General features: G+C 33.4%; 1 protein-coding gene and 1 long non-coding RNA gene across 3 annotated transcripts; one reads left to right on the forward strand and one right to left on the reverse strand.

Moving 5' to 3' along the window:
- Positions 1–2,729: 2,729 nt before the first annotated feature.
- Mob2 (MOB kinase activator 2) lies at positions 2,730–20,767 on the forward strand. Of its 2 annotated transcripts, none has more exons than XM_023164069.2 (6): positions 2,730–3,095; positions 8,447–8,613; positions 8,730–8,826; positions 8,880–9,004; positions 11,421–11,741; positions 17,122–20,767. In XM_023164069.2, exons 2-6 carry the CDS (start codon positions 8,547–8,549, stop codon positions 17,139–17,141), a joined length of 630 nt encoding a protein of 209 aa, XP_023019837.1. In that variant the 5' UTR covers positions 2,730–3,095; positions 8,447–8,546; the 3' UTR covers positions 17,142–20,767. The 2 variants fall into 2 exon arrangements, with proteins under 2 accessions (XP_023019837.1, XP_023019838.1); XM_023164070.2 differs by lacking the exon at positions 2,730–3,095 and adding an exon at positions 3,323–3,462.
- On the reverse strand, positions 2,826–3,373 carry LOC141485194 (uncharacterized). The gene is made up of 2 exons (XR_012467085.1): positions 3,242–3,373; positions 2,826–3,185 (listed from the first exon to the last, which is right to left on the reverse strand). It is a non-coding gene; the product is annotated as an uncharacterized lncRNA (long non-coding RNA).
- Positions 20,768–21,119: the final 352 nt, after the last annotated feature.

Here is a 21,119-nt window from a genome sequence, read left to right on the forward strand (position 1 = left end):
TTTATTCCTGTTTCTTTATACGTTAAGAATTTTTAAAATGCATTTTATACTCTACATTTAATTTTATTGTTACGTTTACAGCTTTTTTATGTAACTGTGTAATGTAATAGGTGACTTGTTCAAAATATTTGTATTTTTTATGGGCGCAATAAAGTTTTATTCTATTCTATTCCCACACTAGAATCCACAATGCCGGAAATTACTTTTCGACACCGTCTAGTCAGGTGAATTTTGAAACAGCTCAATATCAACAAGGGGTCTGTTCCTGATGAAGTGCCCGTCATCGTACACACCAGTATTTTACAGACTTTTCAACCTATCTTACAAGGAAGGGGTTTTTCCTTCTTGTTGGAAGATTGCTCGCGTTCAGTCTATTCCCAAAAAGGACAAGAAAAATCCTCCAAATAACTATAGACCAGTTGCTTTGCTATCAGTGATATAAAAAATCATGGAGAAATCCGTAAACCACCATATCCTCAAATATTTGGCAGGCTTTAACATCACCCATATTTGGAATAACGGAATCGAGAAACATGAAGAATCAAGAGCTGTTGCTCAATAAAAAGAGGGTTGCTCCCACCCTCTTTTTATTGTATATCAACGACTTATTGAAAAAATATGTTTAAAATATGTTTTCCGTTAACAAGCTGTCGCACCTCTACGAACGACAATCCTTAGAAGCCGAAACTTGTGCGAGCTAAAGATTAACGAGGTCTTACCTTTTAACGTGTGATTCCTAACATGGGTTAGACGATAACGTCGAACCGCCTAGCTACCGACCGACCGAAAAAAAAACATGAATCCAATATATTGCTTTGCTGACGACAGCACACTTGTCTCGTCATTCCATTTGGATTCCAGGACATCGGCTGCGGAAGCACATCTTCCCCGGCAGCAAGAGGTTGCATGTCTTATTGAGGATCTAGAAGTGATTTTGAATTGGGGTGAAAGTAACCAGATTCAATTCAATGCCACAAAAACGCAGGTATCGATTTTCTCCAGGAAGATAAATGTTTCCGAACCGGATATAATAATATCAGGACAGAAAATTCCGCTTTCTGCTTCGATAAGTTTGTTGGGAGTTAAAATGGACACCAAAATATGTCTTGGCCCAATCATTTCACTGGAATTACACAGACTGCTTCTCAAACGCTTGAACACTGTTCCGAACCAAAAAACTGTACACACCTCAGCAACTTTTGATACTTAATAAATCTCAGATCAAACCTTTGGAGTATTGTTCTCATGTATGGAACTCGGTCCCTAAGCATACTTTGAAGCTACTGGATTCCATTCAGAAAACAGCCATCCACCTGATTGGAAACGCGAACATCACTTCCAACCCGGATAGTCTAGAACATCGAAGAAAGTTTGGAGATTTGTCTCTTTTCTATAAATACTTTCACGGGAAGTGTTCAAGTGATTTGGTACATTTGATTCCACCAAGAGTGGTACATATCAGAAATACTTCATTGTTCGAGAACTCTTTCATTTAGAAAACTGTATTTATGTGGATTCAGCGATTCAAATCCAATGTGAATCGCTACTTTCGCACAGGCACCGCTCTTACAGCGCCTTAAGGATTTTCCTGTAGTGCTTGTGTTTTGTCCTTTAAAAAAAGTGGATGAGCCCTAAATCAAATACATATTCCGTGTCTTAGTCGGGATTCGACCTGTGTATCATATAATATTATTAGTTGTTTTTCCGTCGAAACTGATCTCATGTTTTTCTGAATAGATAACTGACAGAGTTAAGTTTCAAAATCATTGTCTCACAGTGTCTCCTCCGGTCAAGACGCTCATCGATGTACCGGCCCAGAGACCTCTAAATTTTCCAAAACTTTATTATTAATGTTAACATAAATGATAGGAAATTGTTTTTGCCTTTTATGGAAATGTATTGACTGAGTTTTTCTTGCATGTAGATGCATTGAATTTATGCAGAGCCAGTCATAGAGAAAATGACTCAAATAACAACTCTTATATTATAATCTAGTTTTTTGTCAATGAAATCTTTACGAATAAACTAGTTCAAATATTTAATTATTTCAATTGGTCTGAACTTATTGGAATAAACGTGGTTATGAAACAAATATATATAAAATTCAAAGTAATTGAAGTAAAATAGTAGACACTGATCTCATTATAATTATCTGAAATGTTTTTTGATGTATACATTTTTCAAATACGAGACCTGAAGTTGAGAAATTAAAATTATCAATGGCAATAATAAACGAGTTGAAAAATATTCAACTAGGAAATATCAATGAAAAGTTGTAATGTCAAACCCAAAAGCAAATTGATCACACTCCCATAGCTAGGGTTGAGTTATTTACTGACACTTTTGAAGTTAGGAATCGCTCTGACGTTAAAATTATTTATTGTAAAAGTTGATAAAATGAGCAATCCTATATAGTTATTAAATGTTCTTGCGATGGAACTTTATTCTATGATTTCATCTTCACCAACGGTGGAAATTAAAAAACCCTAATCAATGGATCAAACAAAGTTCATTTTCAAAAAATAGCATTATTTCAAACATTTCACAAAAGAAAGTCATAGTAAGAGATTTTTCAATACTGTATGCAAATATTTTTCATAATGAAAATATATAAACATGCCCCAATAATTGATTAGAGTTCAGATTCAATGTTTTCTTCTATTTTATATTTGTCATAGCTAAGTGGGGTTTGGGTTTTGGGTTGGTTGATTTTGGCACTGCTTACTGTGATGGTTGGTGTTGGGTGTTGGTAATAGTGATCAAATAAATATGGAGTTTATTTGTGATATGATGACTTCACTTTTCTTGGAATAAAAAGCATTAAAAAAAACTGAGTATATATTCGAAGTGTAAAAAAAGTTCTATATCGTGTTATTTGTATAAAGAAATAATTTTTGCTTTACGTTATCTGGTCTATTCTCCGTTGCGATAAAAACTCAAACCACCAGACATCAGCTGATACTAGGGAATATACTGATAATTGAAAATAGTTTGATCAAATAATCCTGTGTTGTTCTTATTTTTGATCCTATAAATTTCATCAAACTGGAGCGATTACCAGAATACCTCCGGGATACCGTGGACTGGTTCATCGGGTAAGTTCCTTTTTTTTCATTGACTACATTAGTAACCATATTTTTTAACGAGGCTGATTTTGGTAAAAAACTTGTGTTCTGTAAACATACCTTAAAAAATTGGGTCTATGTATTTATGTAAATTAATTTCATCAGTTTTTATTTACAATCACAACCTGAAATCTCCCTTTCCACAGTTGATGTATGTGCGAACTTTACCCTCTAGATAGGGAAAATGATTTATTGTAAATGACTTTGGTTTTTTATTGCATTTGAAATTTGAATAAGATCACAGAAACGTCACTGGTAAATTTGAATGATAACCTTGAGGAAATTATTCATGCATCTAATGAGGGGGCCTCATCTTATGTCAGTAAATAATAGGAAAGTAAGTAAATATTCAAAAAATTTAAACACAAAAACAAGTTTGTTTTTATCATTTGAACTTACAATTAATTTTTGTAGAAAATCAAGTGTGAATTAAAAAGTTTGTATCAGAAAAATTAGTAGTAGTTAACTGCGTCTGAATTCTGACTTTTTTTGGTATAAACCTACATTTCTGGATTTGTCATACCTACATACAAATCTTTTTGTCAAGGTCATCTCTTTGGTAAATTGTACTGAGTAGGACATCAGCTCCTGGAAAATATTTAACAACTCATGTTAGTTTTTGAATCTGCACTCAAAACTTGGCACCCTGGTCTACTTTCAGGGGTACAGCCTGTTTAAGATGTTTTTACAAACTATGGTACATTCGGTATTGTCTGAGAGTGAAAGAATTTCAAGAATGCAAACATGCAGGTACATCAAAGAAAGCAACACAGTCGTCTCAAGCAAGTGGCACTGCAATTCGTCCACAAAGTTCACCTAATATAGTTTTTGACTTCTTCGATAACCAAACACTTTCTGTGGATACTTTTGACTCCAAACTGCTGTTGTTTTCTATTGTTATCGGTCATACTCGCGCATTTTTGCACTACAACCTCCCTACTTTTTATTTTGGGTAGATAACAATTGTTTTTACATTTATATTTAATGCTGACAGTTTCGGACGCTTCACGGTTCCCGAACAACTAGCTTCCATGTTGTATAGATTTTTATTCAATGCGCAAAGGAAACTGAAAAATATCACTGAGACTAAGACTAACCCCTCTACCATGGCTTTTTAACTCCTAGCAGAAAATAATGTAATATTTTCTTCCTATGGAAAAAGCCAAGTCAGTCCTATTGATGGGTGCAGTTTGTCTGTTGACGGTATAATTCAAAGGAATATCTATTCATACCGCCTTCAAAAAAAATGTTTTTTCAAATCCCTTCAATTATATACTTATTTGTTGGAGACTGTCTTGATTACTACTGGACATATTTTCACATTTATCGTAGTTGATGTGTTATTTTGTTTGTTATGAATGAGATTTTTTGAGAAAAAATTTTGTGCATTCATTTGTTGAATTCGTTGTGAGTAAATGATTTGAATGCAGTACATCTATGAAACTAATATCTATAGGGTGGGCCATCGAAATTTTGTCATGGAGATTTTGGGTACTAATCTTGCAAATCCGAAAAAACAGTTTTTTTCCCATTCACAGAGTCGTCACTTCAACCCCAGAGTAGAGGGGTTACAACCCTTGGAATTTTAATAGGGAATAGGGGGCGAGTCACACATCGTTTGAAAGTTCTTGGAATTCTGTAAACATCGGTGTACATTTTTAAAACTTTTTCAATATTGTTAGTAGCAACAAATTGTTGTAAGCCACTGCTCAGTTGGAATGTATTTGGAACTCTTTCATTTGTTTCTTACGCTACTTTTTTGTTAATTTTTTAGTTCTCTGATAAGAGGACTATTACACTTGAGAAATGGTTAAAAATGCTGTTTCTATTTCTCATTTTTATGTTAAAAGTGATATCCACATTATTACTAGTAGTGAGTGCCGTAAAGTGTTGCTAAAGAAACAATGGTTTACATAACTGCAGAGAGGGTTGAGTTGATTGAACTGTACTATGGAAATAGACGTGCTGCGAGAGCTGCTGAAGTGTTCAATCAATAACATGGGAAGAATGTGTTGCGACAGTATGTTTTCGATTTAATTGCAAAATTTCGCGCAACTGGATCTGTAGCAAATAAAAAACGGCAAATCAAACCATCAGTAACGAATGAGGCGACACAAGTGGCAATTCTGGGCCATGTTGAGCATGACCATACTTTGAGCACAAGAAAGTTAGCATTTGTTTCCGGGGGGTCACCAACTAGCATTCGGTGTATTTTAAAAACCCACAAAATGCATTCTTACAAGATTAAATTAACGCAAGAACTGAATGAAAATGATTTCGATCGACGCTTGCAATTTTGTGATTTGGTTAGTGAACGAGCGGTGGAAAATCCACATTTTGTTTTCAACATTTGCTTCAGTGGTGAATGTTTTTTTTTTTTAAATAGCACAGACCTTTCGCTGTTAGATTTCTTTCTGTGGGGTCATTTATTTGAAAAGCAGAATTTACTGTACTCCTCCTGCATCACTCGAATATTTACGGCAACGAATCACAACTGAATATCGCCAAATCACTCCAGGAATGCTCCACAATGTTCGAGAACGTTTCCAGCAGAATCTCTATTATTGCATGGAAGTTGGAGGTGCCCATTTTGAGCATATGCTAACATGAGAATGAAGTAACTTCAACTCTAAATTTAATATGGTTCGTCCAAATTTAAAAAAAAATACACCGTTGTTAAGAGAATTCCAAGATCTTTCAAACGATGTGCGACTCGCCTCTAGTTCCCTATTTAAATTCCAAGGGTTGTTCACCCCTCTGCTTCGAGGTTGAAGTGACGACGCTGAAGATGGGGAAAAAACTGCCCACCTCCTAATAAAAATCGACCTGTCTGAGCGTTTTTTTAGGATTTGTAAGATTAGTACCCAAAACCTCCATGTCAAGTTTTCGATGGCCCACCCTGTATAGATATACTGCTTTGGTTTCTCTCATTTCTAGACAGACTATAAAAAGATATTTCTCCAAAATAACGCCATTTTTGAAATCATGTAAATGATTTCGTTGCTTCACTAAAGGTTATTATTTGTATTTTATATTAGGAAAAGTTGAAAGTCAAGAAATAGAAATACTGTTTTCAATTTTAAAAAATTTTACTTTGTTTTACTCTCTCTAGAAGATAAAAAGATCGTTACTTTTTTAAAGTTTAAGTTCTACAAACATGGTTTTAAAGAAAACCCTTTTTCCACATCAGAACAAAACCACTCTCTCCCGATAAGTGTCTCGCTAACCAAATCAGCATCATCAGGAGATGATGAAAACTTTAATTTTACATCAAAGTAAGGCCTATTAATATATAATCGTCGTTAATAAGGTGCATTGAATGCTATTCTTACTGTAAAATACCAAATTGTTGATCTGAGTAATAATAAGAGTGAGCAAAATAAATTATTAAGAGTTATGACACAAAAGTCAATATTGGGATCAAAAGTCAATATTGGGATTACTTCTGTTCATGATTTATTCTCAATGAGCTCTTCAGACATGGAAACTACATTGTGTGCAGATGATGAAACATGTCCTAATACTGAATGAACAAAAACAGAAATATGAACTTTTAAATTTAACTGATCTAATCAAGATAACAAGATAACAGATGGATTGCAACTCGAAATTGATAGAACATATTAATAATATATGTTCTAAACTGAATAAGTCGGTTTTTGCTATCAGAAAAGTTGAAAAGACAACAAATCAGATTGCAGCGCACGCAATATATCAATACATCAAAAGTACGTCTTGATGATTTTTAATCAGTCAGTCAGTTTTAAAAAGTCAAGTTCAATGAAAAGTGCCAATCAATATTTGTAAAAAAATGGCCCTATATTCAATCATTGTTTATGAAAATTTGCTTCTTATTCGATAGAACTTTGGGAATGAAGTCACTCATATGAATGTAGACCAACATAACACGAGAAATAAATCAAACCTGTTCCTACTTATAATAGACTGAAGAGAACAGATGATATGGGAATTAGGTTAAATAATGTAATATCTTTCCAGTTTCATAATTTGCCACTCAGAAGATTCAGATACTTATTGAAGAAAATAATAATGAAACATCCATTATATCATTAATACATTTTTTAATGTCGTTCAAGTAGATAAAGTCATGAATTTGTATATTTAAACTATTAGGAATCTCTATGCCATTCATTTTACTTGTGGTTTATAAAAATTACAATCAATGGTATTACCATGTATTCTACTTATGTTGAATTTGTATTTTACCTTTTAACTCATTGTTTTTTTTTATCCTATATTGGAAAATTGTGTTGACGTGTCTGAAAACCGTGTCTTTCGAATGACTAATAATAAAAAAATAATTATTATTTAATTTTATATGTTGAACCTTATTCAAAATCCATTCAACTTTTGTAATCCTTCATGACGAATTAATGAACCTGAAAAACTTTTCCACTTGCAATATCAAATGCAGTAAAGCTCTTTGGGAAATTGCCCATTCCTCTGAGACCATCTGTAGTTGATTAAAATTACAAGGAAGTCTATTACGTTTTGTTTGGTAGGAAAATCTAATAAAGACGAGCGTTTAAAGGTTTCACAGTTTGATTGGAATTGATCTTGTTAGTCTAATGACAAACAGAAAAAATCGGTTTGATTATTTAGAAGACGTGCAATGTGGTTGAGCCGTACTTTGGCTAAAGTTAAAGTTGACAACAGTTCCAAAAGCATTGTTTTTGGTGAACAGTCTATTACTAATTGTTTTGGACGGTAAATTCATGCTTTTATGTGATTTTGTAGTAGAATGAATTTCATTACTTATCATTAGTTATTTATTTAAGAATCATAAAAGAGATTTCAATCTTCCATAATGAATTGAAATTGAATAAGGAAACTGTCCAATTATTTCTTTGTCATTGAATAATAAATGCTCAGGCAATTTACGATGGATGGATGGATGGATGGGATGGATGGGATGGATGGGATGGATGGGATGGATGGGATGGATGGGATGGATGGATGGGATGGAGGGGATGGATGGAAGGATGGATGGATGGACGGACGGACGGAAGGACGGAAGGACGGACGGACGGTTTCTCAGTTTTAAAGTGTTAAAACTGTTTTGAAAATGCAAAACAATTTCTATCTATCAATAAAACAGTATTGTCCTCTGTAGGTGAACCTCATATCTAGAGGATTTTCTGATATTTCTTATTGAAGGTGTTTGTAGGTTGTTCAATGCTGTTATTTGGCTATCCAAATAAATTATGTGAGCATATTCTATCAATCTGCAGCAAATCATTTCATATATCCGAGTTGCAGTTGTGTTCCTTATTTTCATTTTGAAAATTTTTCACTTTCAGTAAGGCGAGGCGTAAGGAAAAAGAAGGGACCGAATCGACTTCAAGCGGAGATTCAAAATTATATTTAGAAGCTACTGTTTTAGAAAGAAAATTACCAGAAATGGATATGAGATTGTTGGTGGATTTACCAGCTGGGTTGGACTATAATGAATGGCTTGCATCTCACAGTAAGTAGAACTTTAAGAAGTGAAGTGATCGTGAAATTTTGTTCTAGATCTTTAACTTCTATCTTTCCAAAATTCTTTTTGTTGTTTTTTGTTTGTTCATCTTTTTTTTCTTTTAGCTATGTCTCTATTCGATCATGTCAACTTAGTTTATGGTAGCATTAGTGAATTCTGTACGCCTGCTGGTTGTCCAGATATGACAGGCCCTGGTCAGAGGTATGGAAATCATTTGTATAGCAAGGCAAAGTTTTGTTAATGATTTTTTGTAGGACTTATTTATGGTTTGATGAAAAGGGGAAAAAGACGAAAGTTGCAGCCCCGCAGTATATAGACTATGTGATGACATTTATTCAAAAAACTATTAGTGATGAAAGTATTTTTCCTACAAAATATGGTGAGTCTTTATAAGTTTGAAATCTGTGAAGTATGACAAGACGAAGGACGTTTTTACAAAATATGTTACAATTTTAAAAATAGGTGACGTCAATGAAATAGTACGCTGTGTATCAAATTTAAACGTTTCAAGTGAAATGAAAAAATTAATATAGTTTAAAAAACAAAAAAAAAACGATTTCAAAGAATATCGAACAAAAAAGTTTAAAATATTTTTTTAAATAACCTTAAAACAACGAACAAAAATACTAGGCACAAAGCGCCTACGCTTTTTTCACAATAATTTTTCGTTCTTTATTGTTTTAAGCTTATTTAGAAAAAAAATATTTTTAACTTTAGTTCAATGTTCTTTAAAAGCGTGTTTTTTAGTTTTTTAAATTATATTTATTTTTCATTTTTTAGTTTCGTATGCTATAAAAGCGTGTTTTTAGTCTTTTTAATTTATATTTATTTTATCTAAACTTTGGGATCAATCAGCCGTATATTGTTTAGAAAAATTACCATTGATATTTACCGATTCCGGAGAGGGAGCCTGAAAATCAGCAAATATAGCAGCAGGCGCGCGTGTTAATAAAAAAAATACTTTTTTCAAATGAAGAAATACATGTAAAGTGAGTTCGAATTATGTCAAGAAGGTTATGTACAGCGCCATCTGCCCGCGAATAGATCGAGCAATAATGTCGATATATCAAGGAGGTTACGTACAGCGCCATCTGCCCGTGATTAGATCAAGCAATAATGTCGATAATTCTGTCAAATACAGATTCCGAGCTTGAGAGTTACAAATAAACATACATAAAAAAAGGTATCTAATTTTTCAGTGCAGAAGTACAGCCCAAAGGTATCTAGTTTTTCAGTGCGAAAGTGCAGCCCAAAGAGTAAATCTTAATCTACTATATTGACACCACTGTACGAGGTCTGTTCAAAAAATAATGGCAAATATTCAAATTTCGCGGGCTACATACATTCGATTAGCGATTGTTGATAAAGTGAATAAAATTGTTGTAGAGGATGTCGGCATATCGGTTGGCTCATCCCACGCAATTTTTTCGGAAGTTTTGGGCGTGGAGCATGTGGCAGCGAAGGGTTATAATTGATAACGAATCATGGCTATGACATTGAAACCAAAGTCCAATCGCCCCAATGGGAGAGCCGAGAAGAGTCAAAACCAAAAAAAGGTCGACAAGTTCGAACATATGTCAAAGGTTTTGCTCACTGTTTTCTTTGATTATTGTGGTGTAGTGCATCAGGAGTTCTAACCACATGGTCGTACGGACAATAAGGAGAATTATCTTGCAGTTATGCGCCACTTGCGAGAAGCAATACGAAGAAAACCTCCGGTATACTGGAAAAACAATTCTTGGTTTTTGCATCACGATAATGCACCTGCTCACTCATCATTGCTTGTTCGTAATTTGTTGGTCAAAAACATCACCGTTATCATGTTTTAGCCACCGTATTCATCAGATTTTGGCCCCCTACGACCTCTTCTGTTCCCAAGATTAAAGAGACCCATGAAAGGACAACGTTTTGCAACAATTGAGAAGAAAAAAAACGAATCGCTGAAAGAGTTCAAGGACATACAAAAAAAAGTACATATCAGAACTGCATTGAGGATTGAAATTTGTAACCCGCCTTCGCGCGCCTGCTGCCTTGGGCTTGGTAGCTGATTTTTAGGCTTCCTCTCCGGAATCGGAAAATATTAATGGTCATTTTTCTAAACAATATACGGCTGATTGATCCCTAAGTTTAGATAAAACAAATATAGTTTAAAAAGACAAAAAAACACGTTTTTATAGCATACGAACTAAAAAATGAAAAATAAAAAAACACACTTTTAAAGAATATGGAACTACAAAGTTGAAAAAATTTTTTTTAATAAGCTTGAAACAATAAACAATAAGGCGCTTTGTGCCATATTTTTTGAATATCAAGCGCTTGTCGCTTTTTTCACAATAATACTAGTATTTTTCGTTCGCTATTGTTTTAGGCTTATTTAAAAAAAAATATTTTTAAGTTTTTAGTTCGATGTTCCTAAAAAGCTTGTTTTTCCTATGTTTATTATTCAGATACAAGAAAATTTCTGTGGATAATAAAACTATTGTATTTTAGATTATCCTCTCGTTTTTTTCTCTTTCATATTTACCCATATTTTCATGTTTAGTTGTTCAAATTCCTGCAATTTACAAACAGTTGCAGGTATCAAATTTTTGATACATGAGAAACACAGTTTGTCCATTTGCCTTCGTATAAAGTTATAGATTAATGATAATATACCATATCTTGTTCAGTTCATTTGTCCCAATTCATAGTAGCTCTTTATCCTCGTAATACTAAATATATCATTCCGAAATGTTCCTACAATAAATGAAAATAAACACACACATCCGTTGCTTCAACAATCAGTTTTATTTCAGCGAATGAATTTCCCTCGTCGTTTGAGTCAATAGTACGAAAGATAGTTAGACTGTTATTCCACGTGGTGGCGCATCTATACGCTGCCCATTTCAAAGAAGTCGTCATGTTGGGCCTACACGCCCACCTAAATCTCACCTTCGCCCACCTAACGGCCCTACACCATCGGTTTTCGTTGATTGAACTAAAGGAAACTGAAATACTGAAAGACTTGGAGGTGGCCCTCAAGTTGACTGATGACTGTCAGGAGCCTGCGAACAACAATGATAAGTCCGATGACGTATCAGAATCGGACTCGAAAACTAGTTTAACGGAAACAAGCTGTGAGTAAATACCGAAAGAGTTTATGATGTAGTGTAATATCATTATTATGGGACTGATGAAATTTGGCTGGGATTCATCTTGAAAGTATATTTTTAAACAGGAGATTACCTCTTCAAAATTGTTGATTTGGTGTACTAAAGTAATGATATGGTGTTCATTTTTCATTTTAATTGACAAGAATACACAGTACATGTAAGTCTGCACTATACAGAGTGTAAAAGCCAAATGGAATGAATTCATTATTTCGGTTACTGTACATATTTAAAACAATCCCGAAACACGTCAAATGTAAATTATACTTTGACATTCTTCAACGTAAAAATGCCACCCCTACCTTCAACCCCCTTCGAATGACAGGTAAAACCCCCAATTTTTTAAATGGGAAGTATAGATAGATAGATAGATCGTTTGAAAGTTTATTGCAACAATTCAGATAAAATATGAAATCATGTAGTTACCGAAATTTGATAAAAAAACACTCAAAAATTAAAATGTAATGCAAAACGTAATGAAATATAGAATACAAGATCCTCGCCTCCCTAGCCACCGATCGGGACATTTTGTATCGAGGTATTGTCCGATATTAACTTGGTAACGTGGTGGTGCTCCATCCTGCTGAAACCATATCGTATTCACTGAAACTTGAGGGTTTCCTGGATCAGGATATAAATTTGCTAGACTTGGAATGACATCATTTTGAAGTAGTGCCAAATTATTATCGCCATTCAAGTTGCCGTCAATGAAAAAGAGACCAATGATATGGTTTCCTACCCAAACATTAACCTTATTAGGGTATTGCGTGTATTCTTCTCTCATCCAGTGAGGATTTTCCGTTGACCGCTAGCGGTAATTTTGCCGATTATCATGACCGTTGAGAGACAAAGTACACTCATCAGAAAACAGAACGTATTCTAATTGGATGATATTGTTATCCAACATGTCCATCATTTGCTCACAAAAATAAGTTCTTCTATCAAAATCGTCTTCCATGAGCTCCTGAGTAGCTATCATTTTTTAGAGATACATTTTATTTTCTTTTAATATGTATACTATCGATATATGGCTAACATTGAATGTAGTGGATGCCTGTCTACTCGATGTATGTGGGTTTTCCTCAAACTCAAGCATCACATCTAATTTGAGTTCATCACTCATTGCATTGGCAGCTGCTTTGTTTATCTGCCCCACATGAGCAAGCTCGCGAAACTGCTTCTCTATTTTGCTTATTGTTCCTTGAGATATGGGCGGTAAATTAGGAACTTTCTCATGAAATAGGCGAGCTACTTCCTGTTGTGTTCGGGTTTTATCTCCGTAACCAATCATTTGTAAAACTGTTACTTTATGCATTTCCGTTAATCTAACCATTTGTCAGACTTGAAGTTGACAAACTTTAAACTTAAATTAAAATACTGACAACTAATGTTGTAACATACAAAACAAGTTGACAAGCGTTTTAAACTAACGTTGCCACGGAAATTATTTACAGAAAAAAGAACATTGCTATGGTTTTTGCTTACTTTCTTATTATCAATACCTCAACATGAAATAAGTTTTGAGTATTTTTCACGTATAGTCAGTGGGCATACTTGAAGACTGGCTATAAATCAAATCATCTAAAAGAACAATTCGTTCAGGCCAGTCTCAACACCCTACACAGTAGGTTAATGGACTGACACCTATCAGAAAACAACTACTCCCCTGGCTAATACCACGAAGGGCGTTGGATTATATCCGACAGGTGTCAGTGCAGGATTCTTCACTGAAGTTATTCCTGCATATGCTGTTGGCGATACAACTGCCGCAATAGATTTTCAATTATTGGAACACACTTGCAGACCGGTTTCGGGCTGTTTGGCCACTCGTCAGTGCAAGGTAGTGTATATCATCAACATGAAGTCGATGATTTCCGATAATTGAAAATCGAATTCCGTCAGAGTATCATTCCTCGAACTAAGCTGAAGACTACAACAAACAACAGGTTTGTCGTTGCTCCATCTGCCTGTGAACGAGGTAACCAACTGCATATCCAAATTTGCCCAATTCCTCGTAAAAGGAAAGAAATCTTTCACGTATAGTCAGTGGGCATACTTGAAGACTGGCTATAAATCAAATCATCTAAAAGAACAATTCGTTCAGGCCAGTCTCAACACCCTACACAGTAGGTTAATGGACTGACACCTATCAGAAAACAACTACTCCCCTGGCTAATACCACGAAGGGCGTTGGATTATATCCGACAGGTGTCAGTGCAGGATTCTTCACTGAAGTTATTCCTGCATATTCGCCAACAGCATATGCAGGAATAACTTCAGTGAAGAATCCTGCACTGACACCTGTCGGATATAATCCAACGCCCTTCGTGGTATTAGCCAGGGGAGTAGTTGTTTTCTGATAGGTGTCAGTCCATTAACCTACTGTGTAGGGTGTTGAGACTGGCCTGAACGAATTGTTCTTTTAGATGATTTAAGTTTTGAGTATATTGCAATAAGTTTTGAGTGTATTTTATCGAATTTCGGTAACCACAATGGTTTTAATTTATTTTATCTTAATTGTTGCAATGAACTTGAAAGCGATAACATTTTTGAATAATTTTTGACTTTGATATATCACAAGCCTATACTTCCCATTTAAAAAATTGGAGGTTGTACCTGTCATTCGACAGGTTCTCATTATCAATTGAAAAGGGATATTTTTTAGTAAAGATTGGCTTTTATAAAATATATTTTTTGGCTTTCTACTTCCAGATTATTTTCGTTATTGAGTTTTCAAAACTTTGTATGTTTCATATGTTATAACTCAAAAATGCAATAGTCAAATATCCTAAAAATTTTCTTCTATATATATATATATATATATATATATATATATATATATATATATATATATATATATATATATATATATATATAGGCTAGGCTGTAACTCGCCGCTAGATGGCGCTGTAGAACAAATTTTTGAAAGCACTGTTCTATAACGCTGTGTATGCCTAAGTTCGTTGACTCTGATTCTGTCAAAACATTGGAACTGCAGCGATACAGCAACATAGTAATATAAGGAACGTCAAAAATGTAAATTTTATATAAACTATACTCAAGTTTGCAACTGGAGCCATCAACACCGATGATGTTTTTTTTTCAGATTTTTTCTGTTCCATTTTCTTCAGACTCAAAGAATATTTCTCAATTACTCTTATTGAATAACATTTTGGTAATTTCAGACTCATATAGTTAACATGCGAATTCCAGTCCAAGTTTTCATCAATATATAACCCTAAAAGTTTAACATCTTTGGTGAATGTTACTGGCTTAGGATCTGATGGTGTGTTAAATGGAAATTGTTTTAAATAATAACACATTTGTTTTATTAATGTTGAGTATTAGTTCAGTTGATTTGAAGTATTGTCAGATATGTGTGAGTATTTCATTTCCTTCTAATTGAAGCTGTTCAAAAGAATTAACCATTACCATAGTTACCAACACATTTTTTTTATTTCACGTTACAGATACCATTTATGTGTCATATAAATAGGATTAGTCCACTAGTGCTGTATTAATATTTTAGTTTGTGTCATATTAGATGTTTCCTTTGTCGGTCGGTTGGTAGCCAGGCGGTTCAACGTGGGTGCTTTGTTCACTCACTTGAATTGACTGCAGTGTTGGTCGGTGGTTCAAGCCCTAGTCTGAACAATCGATTTTCACTTGCTATCGTCCAACCCGTGTTAGGAATCACACGTTAAAAGGCAAGACCTCGTTAATCCTTAGCTCGCACAAGTTTCTACTTCTGAGGGTTGTCGTTCGTAGGGGTGCAACAGCTGGTTAACGGGAAAACAGATTTTAAACAGATTTTTTTTAATTTGTACCATTTGTTCACAATGCAAAAGATATGACTGAATCCAACTTAATGAATTTACCTGAATACCAGTCTTTCAATTTTTTTAAACAACACTTCATAATTTACACAATCTTATGCTTTGGATAGATCTAGAATCTATCCCCAAAGTCAACTTTTTCCATTGAGCAACCTTTAATGTAGCTATGTTGAGTCTCACTTGAAAGGTTACATTTGCCAAGGAAACTTGTTTATTTGTTTAGTTACTGCTAATTCGAACAATTTGGAAAATGATGATTGGTGTGTAGTCTTTTAGAAGATTTGCATCTTTTTTTTCGTATTTTGGTTTAATGAGAAATATCTTCATATTGTATGGAAATACTCCAAATGTTTATGAGATACCTAATATGAAACTTAAAAGCTCTTTTTTAGCATCAATGAAAAATTTTATTAATATATTTTTGGGTTATTTTGAGAGTTCTACCTTGAATTAATTTATTTCTTCCATTGTCATTTTTTTGCCTTCACTGTTGCATCTTTGCACGCTTTGGAGTTGGTTCACCACATGGAGTTCACTTAAATGGCGATCGTTTTGATTCTGGTGTGAAAAGATGGAGCCATGTTTCATCCATTGTCACATATTGTCGCATAAATTCAGTTTTTTATGGTGGAATAGCTTCAAACACTGCTCAGAATCATCAGTTTATTGTTGGTTTTGATCGATTGTGAGCCTGTGCAACACCCAGTGTGAACAGAGCTTTCGCATACCCAAATATTCATGACTTTTTTTGTTATCGGTGGTAACAGCCTCTTTGGGGTGTCCACTACGTGCATCGTCCTCGGTGGTCATTTCATCTCATTAACTCAGGAAACCACCCCTCAACGGTTGATTTTTCTGGTGCAAAGTACAAATAAAGTTTAACAAGCCAAGCTTTGTTCTATCCCACAAACTAATAGTCCGACTAATGTGTAATTTGTACACGTGTCTTTTGAAGGTTAAGGTTAACTAAAAACAATATGGATTCAATACTAGTAGCGCCATCTGTGTGTCAACCAACAAACTTTTCAGCCCTTCTAATATATATCCCTGTCTGTCATTTCTTTATTGAAATGTCTTGCTATAAAAAAATATTCAATTTCACTTACAAAAATGATAATATTCTCTTTAGAAGGTCTATGTTTAGTTTTGACGATTTTTTACCTGAAAACTCAGCACATTCAAATTAGTCCTTTATTGACATTTCAACAATTTTGTTTCCTGATTAACAGTTTTTTTGCCATGAACTATATGCCATACTCATTTTAAAATTTCCAATGCCATAGCCGCTTAGTTCTTCCCGCTTCCAGTGTTCTGGAAGACCAAGACAAAATATATCAAACTAGTACTTTTAGATGTTATTTTTCAGGTTGGCAAATTGTTGGACACTCTCCTATTTGAGTTTGCCAGTAAACATGGCCAAAGACTTTGAAATATGGGTTAATAATTTTTTGAAATACCAAAATTATCTTTTATCCAAAATTTCCCTTCAAGTTGTCAATTTTTTCTTTTAGGTGGAGACAATAAATCGTAGTTTCGTGGGGTCTGGACCAGAATTGTTTACGATTGTTTTATGTGATGTGACTGTTCGCCCCAGTTGAAACCATTAACCACTACTAGCTACTAGAGCGTTGTGATTCTAAGACACGATAGTGACTATCTATTCATTTTATAGTGCTACTTTTTATTTATTGTTTTTAACATGTTTTTATTGTTTTTGGATATATCAATAAAATTATAAGAATTTGTCACAATATTTAGGGCACACTTTTAACAGGGTCTGACAATCAAGTAGTTATATGGTAAAACGAGAACAGTCCAAACCATTTGGAGATTTGTGAAGAGAAGCAACTACTTTGTTGCATTTTAAAATGCCTGCATTCATCGTAGAAGAGTCGATAAAATTACTTCAAGTGGGTTACTCAGATACCTATCCTTGTGCATATTGACTAGCTCGTGTTTGGAATCGTACATTTAAAAATAAGACTCCTGCCTTTTTTTAACTAAAACAAGTAGTAGAAGTTGTATAACCTTTCATAAATGCAAATCTGGGATAATTTAGAGTTCATTTTCATTAAAGTCAGTTATATAAACTTAAGTTTTTCAAGATTGTATCCGGAATATCTGCAAATAAATACGATTTTGTTTTCAGATTGATAATATTTATTTGTCCCATGACAAGATAATTACAAATATAATTGAACAAAAACAGATACCACAGTGAATACAATGAAATATTTTAAACAGTAAAATGTTTTTTTATTTGAACGGATATTGATGAAGATGTTATACAAATATTAAAATACTCAAATTGAAAGGGATAAAAAAACTAATTAATACAGTTTTTGTGATTTTCACTATAATTATAATTTTCACTATAATTATAGTGAAAATCACACAATAAACTGTTTTAATATGGATTTTCATCAAGTATTGGCCAGTTATATTCAGTTATGAAAGGGGTATATTTTAAGGAGAGAATATTATTTGTGAACGTTTTGGGCTTTCTCCTTTTCCATTTTTATACAAAAAAATGAGAGAATCTTCCTAAAAAAGAAAGAAAACAATCAATTTCAAAATAATCTCTTTACAAAGACGTGTAGATCATTCAAAGAAGTAACTTTCAGACATAAACTGCAAGAAAAAGTTTTCTAGAGGGTATTTTCTTCCAGTTTGTGTTTGAAAGTTACTTCTTTGAATGATATACACATCCTTGTAAACAATTCATTTTGAAATTAATTGCTTTCTTCCCTTCTTTGAATTCCCACATTTTTTGTATAAAGATGGAAAAGTAGAAAGCCAAAACCTTTCTTTCCCAATAAAATATCTAATAATTGTGGTGGAATCGACCGATACTTGATGAAAATCTTTAACATATTCAAGTAACACTTTATTGTGAGATTTTCACAAAACAGGTTTACAAAAAGCAACACGTGTTTCGTATCTATACACTCCTAGACACGCCTGAAGAAGCTATTGTATGGCGAAACACGTGTTGCATCTTTGTAAAACTTTTTAGTAAAAATTTAATAGTTTTCAATTTTGGTTTGAAACAAACTATCTTTTTTAAATTTTTTATTGATAACGCTAAGCTGTTGTATTGAACGTTTCCATTATAATATATTGATATCTGTTTAAATTTTTGTAAGTGAAAGATCGTTTGCATGTTATGTATAGTTATAGTTACGGTAGGACTCAATCTGGAATTTCAAATTTGTATGTTTTATTTTATTCTCAAGGCAGTGAATGAATAATGAAATTACACATTTGCAAAAAGATAGTATGTTTGAAAATCCTCTGCATTCACAGATATTTTCAGTGTGTTTGTTCTCAATGGTCTAGATATGAAATAGCAACAGATTCCTATGTATACAACATTGATTTCATTACAGCTTTTGATCGAATAATTTCTTATACCAGGGATTCATACGTCTTGAAATTTTGAAGCCTTGCTAGTTTTATTTGTTTGCTACAGTATTGTTTTTATATAAAGCTGTTACAAGATGATGATTTTCTAGAATTTGGTTTGAATCCATAGAAAAGGTAACTTTACACTTATCCATTGTTAGTCCTGATGTCTTTCAGTCTGGAACTTTTTGAGAATGTATAAGGGCACTGTATCTATTTTCTTTTGATAAAAAAATTGATTAAGTAGCTTCATTCAGTGAACAAATTTTCAGGAAGACTCCTTTGATGAAGTATTTATATCTATGGATAAGTGAGAAATCAAAATTTCGCTTATTATATATATTTCATTAAAAATTCTTGAACTGATGGAAAATTCTAGACGAGTGCAGGAATGTAAAACATTATACTAGGCCTTATCTTGGTTAATAATACTGGAGTTTTTTCCCAACACTAAACCGTTATTTTAACACCTCGATACGTGTATCGATCACCAAGTGATCATCTTCAAGACAAAGATCAGTTTGATTTTCCTCTTGAAGATGATCACTTGGTGATCGAAACACGTTTCGAGATGTTAAAATAACGGCTTGGTGTTGGGAAAAAACTCCCAGTAATATTCATTACTACACCAAAGGTTCCAAACAGTACATCACTTATCTTGGTGACAATTAAAATAATTTTAGGAGATATATCGTGTCAGACCCTTTACTGTGCAAGTACTTAAAATATGATCTAGTAGTTTACAGCGATACACCTATTTTGGTAGTTTGAAGGAAAGTGTTTGAGTCGAATTAAGTGGACAAGGTTTTGTACTTCTACTCTTGGTATTTTAAAAATTATGTTGCATATGAATTGGGCATTCATTGCTAGATTTGATAATCCTAACTCTGTATCAAACATGTTGTTTTTTCGGAGTTTGTTAAAATAGAGAACTAATTCATAGGGTAGACAGTAAGTCTTTGTCTCTCTGTTGGAAAGACTTAAAAAGACCCTTGCTCTCTCCAGTTGCAACCGATATTTTTGAGGAAACTATATATGACTATTTCGAATATAGGATAACTTATTTAAAGACATTAAAAATCAATGGTCAATAAGGCACTGATATTATTGAAATTGGACACTGTATTTGCGGTTTTTTCAAATTTTCAGCATGTTATAAATAAGTTAACTGAACGAAATTTGAACCATACGAACTGTTGATTGTGTTGTGAGCGATACATGTGGAAAATTGTAGAATTAATAGAGCAGGTTTCTAATTAAACTTGAAGGATTTTTTGGGTCATTAGTAACTACTTTTCAATATTAATCAAACTACGATTTATATTTTTTTGATGACAAAACCAGATATAGATAGAATCTTTTCATGAATAAAATGGAATTGATTCTCATTTTTGTTCAAAGTTGAAAAGTAGTGTAACGATCCAAAGTCCTTTTTTGACCCTAGTCCTTCGTGTTACTGAGCAACAGGAAAACCATTTCTTGAAAAGGCCTTTACCTGGAACAAATTCACTTGCAAAAGTCAGTCCATACAAAAATTTTCTTCCGCCCTGCCTGAACAAATCATTACTTTCAGTTTTTCATTGTGATCTTTAAAGAGGCATTTCACTTTTCCTGTACAGTGTTATTGTTCCTGAAACGCTATTAATGTATATAATATGAATTTTAGTTTGTTATTTTTTAGATTGTGTAAACGCTATTAGATATAGCATTTGTTGAAAAATTACAGATAATAAATCACCAAATGTTACAGAATTGATGTTTTATTTATTGAAAAACCGTAATTTTTCTTTCAGGACGTTTTTAATATTGCAACTTCTGATCTACTACAATAATTAGTCAGTGAATAATAATAACCAACAGTTAAAAACCATTTAGAGAAAAATTCACATTTATGCAGGTATTTCTTTTTAATTAGGTAATTTACTAGCAATTAGACTGAAACACATACTCAATCTTTACAATTTCATTGTCAACGATCATCCTAGATAGTTCCTTTTCTTTATTACCTCCTCCCAACAGAACAGTATGACCGATGGTAGGATTCCGGTCTTCATCATTAAAGCTCTTGACTTCTGAAGCACTTTTCTCGGTACACCGTAATAAT

Source organism: Leptinotarsa decemlineata, unplaced genomic scaffold (assembly GCF_025532065.1).
Source record: "Leptinotarsa decemlineata unplaced genomic scaffold, Ldec_3_MD MMD2_tig00026314_RagTag_RagTag, whole genome shotgun sequence".
Taxonomy (NCBI): Eukaryota; Metazoa; Arthropoda; class Insecta; order Coleoptera; family Chrysomelidae; genus Leptinotarsa; species Leptinotarsa decemlineata.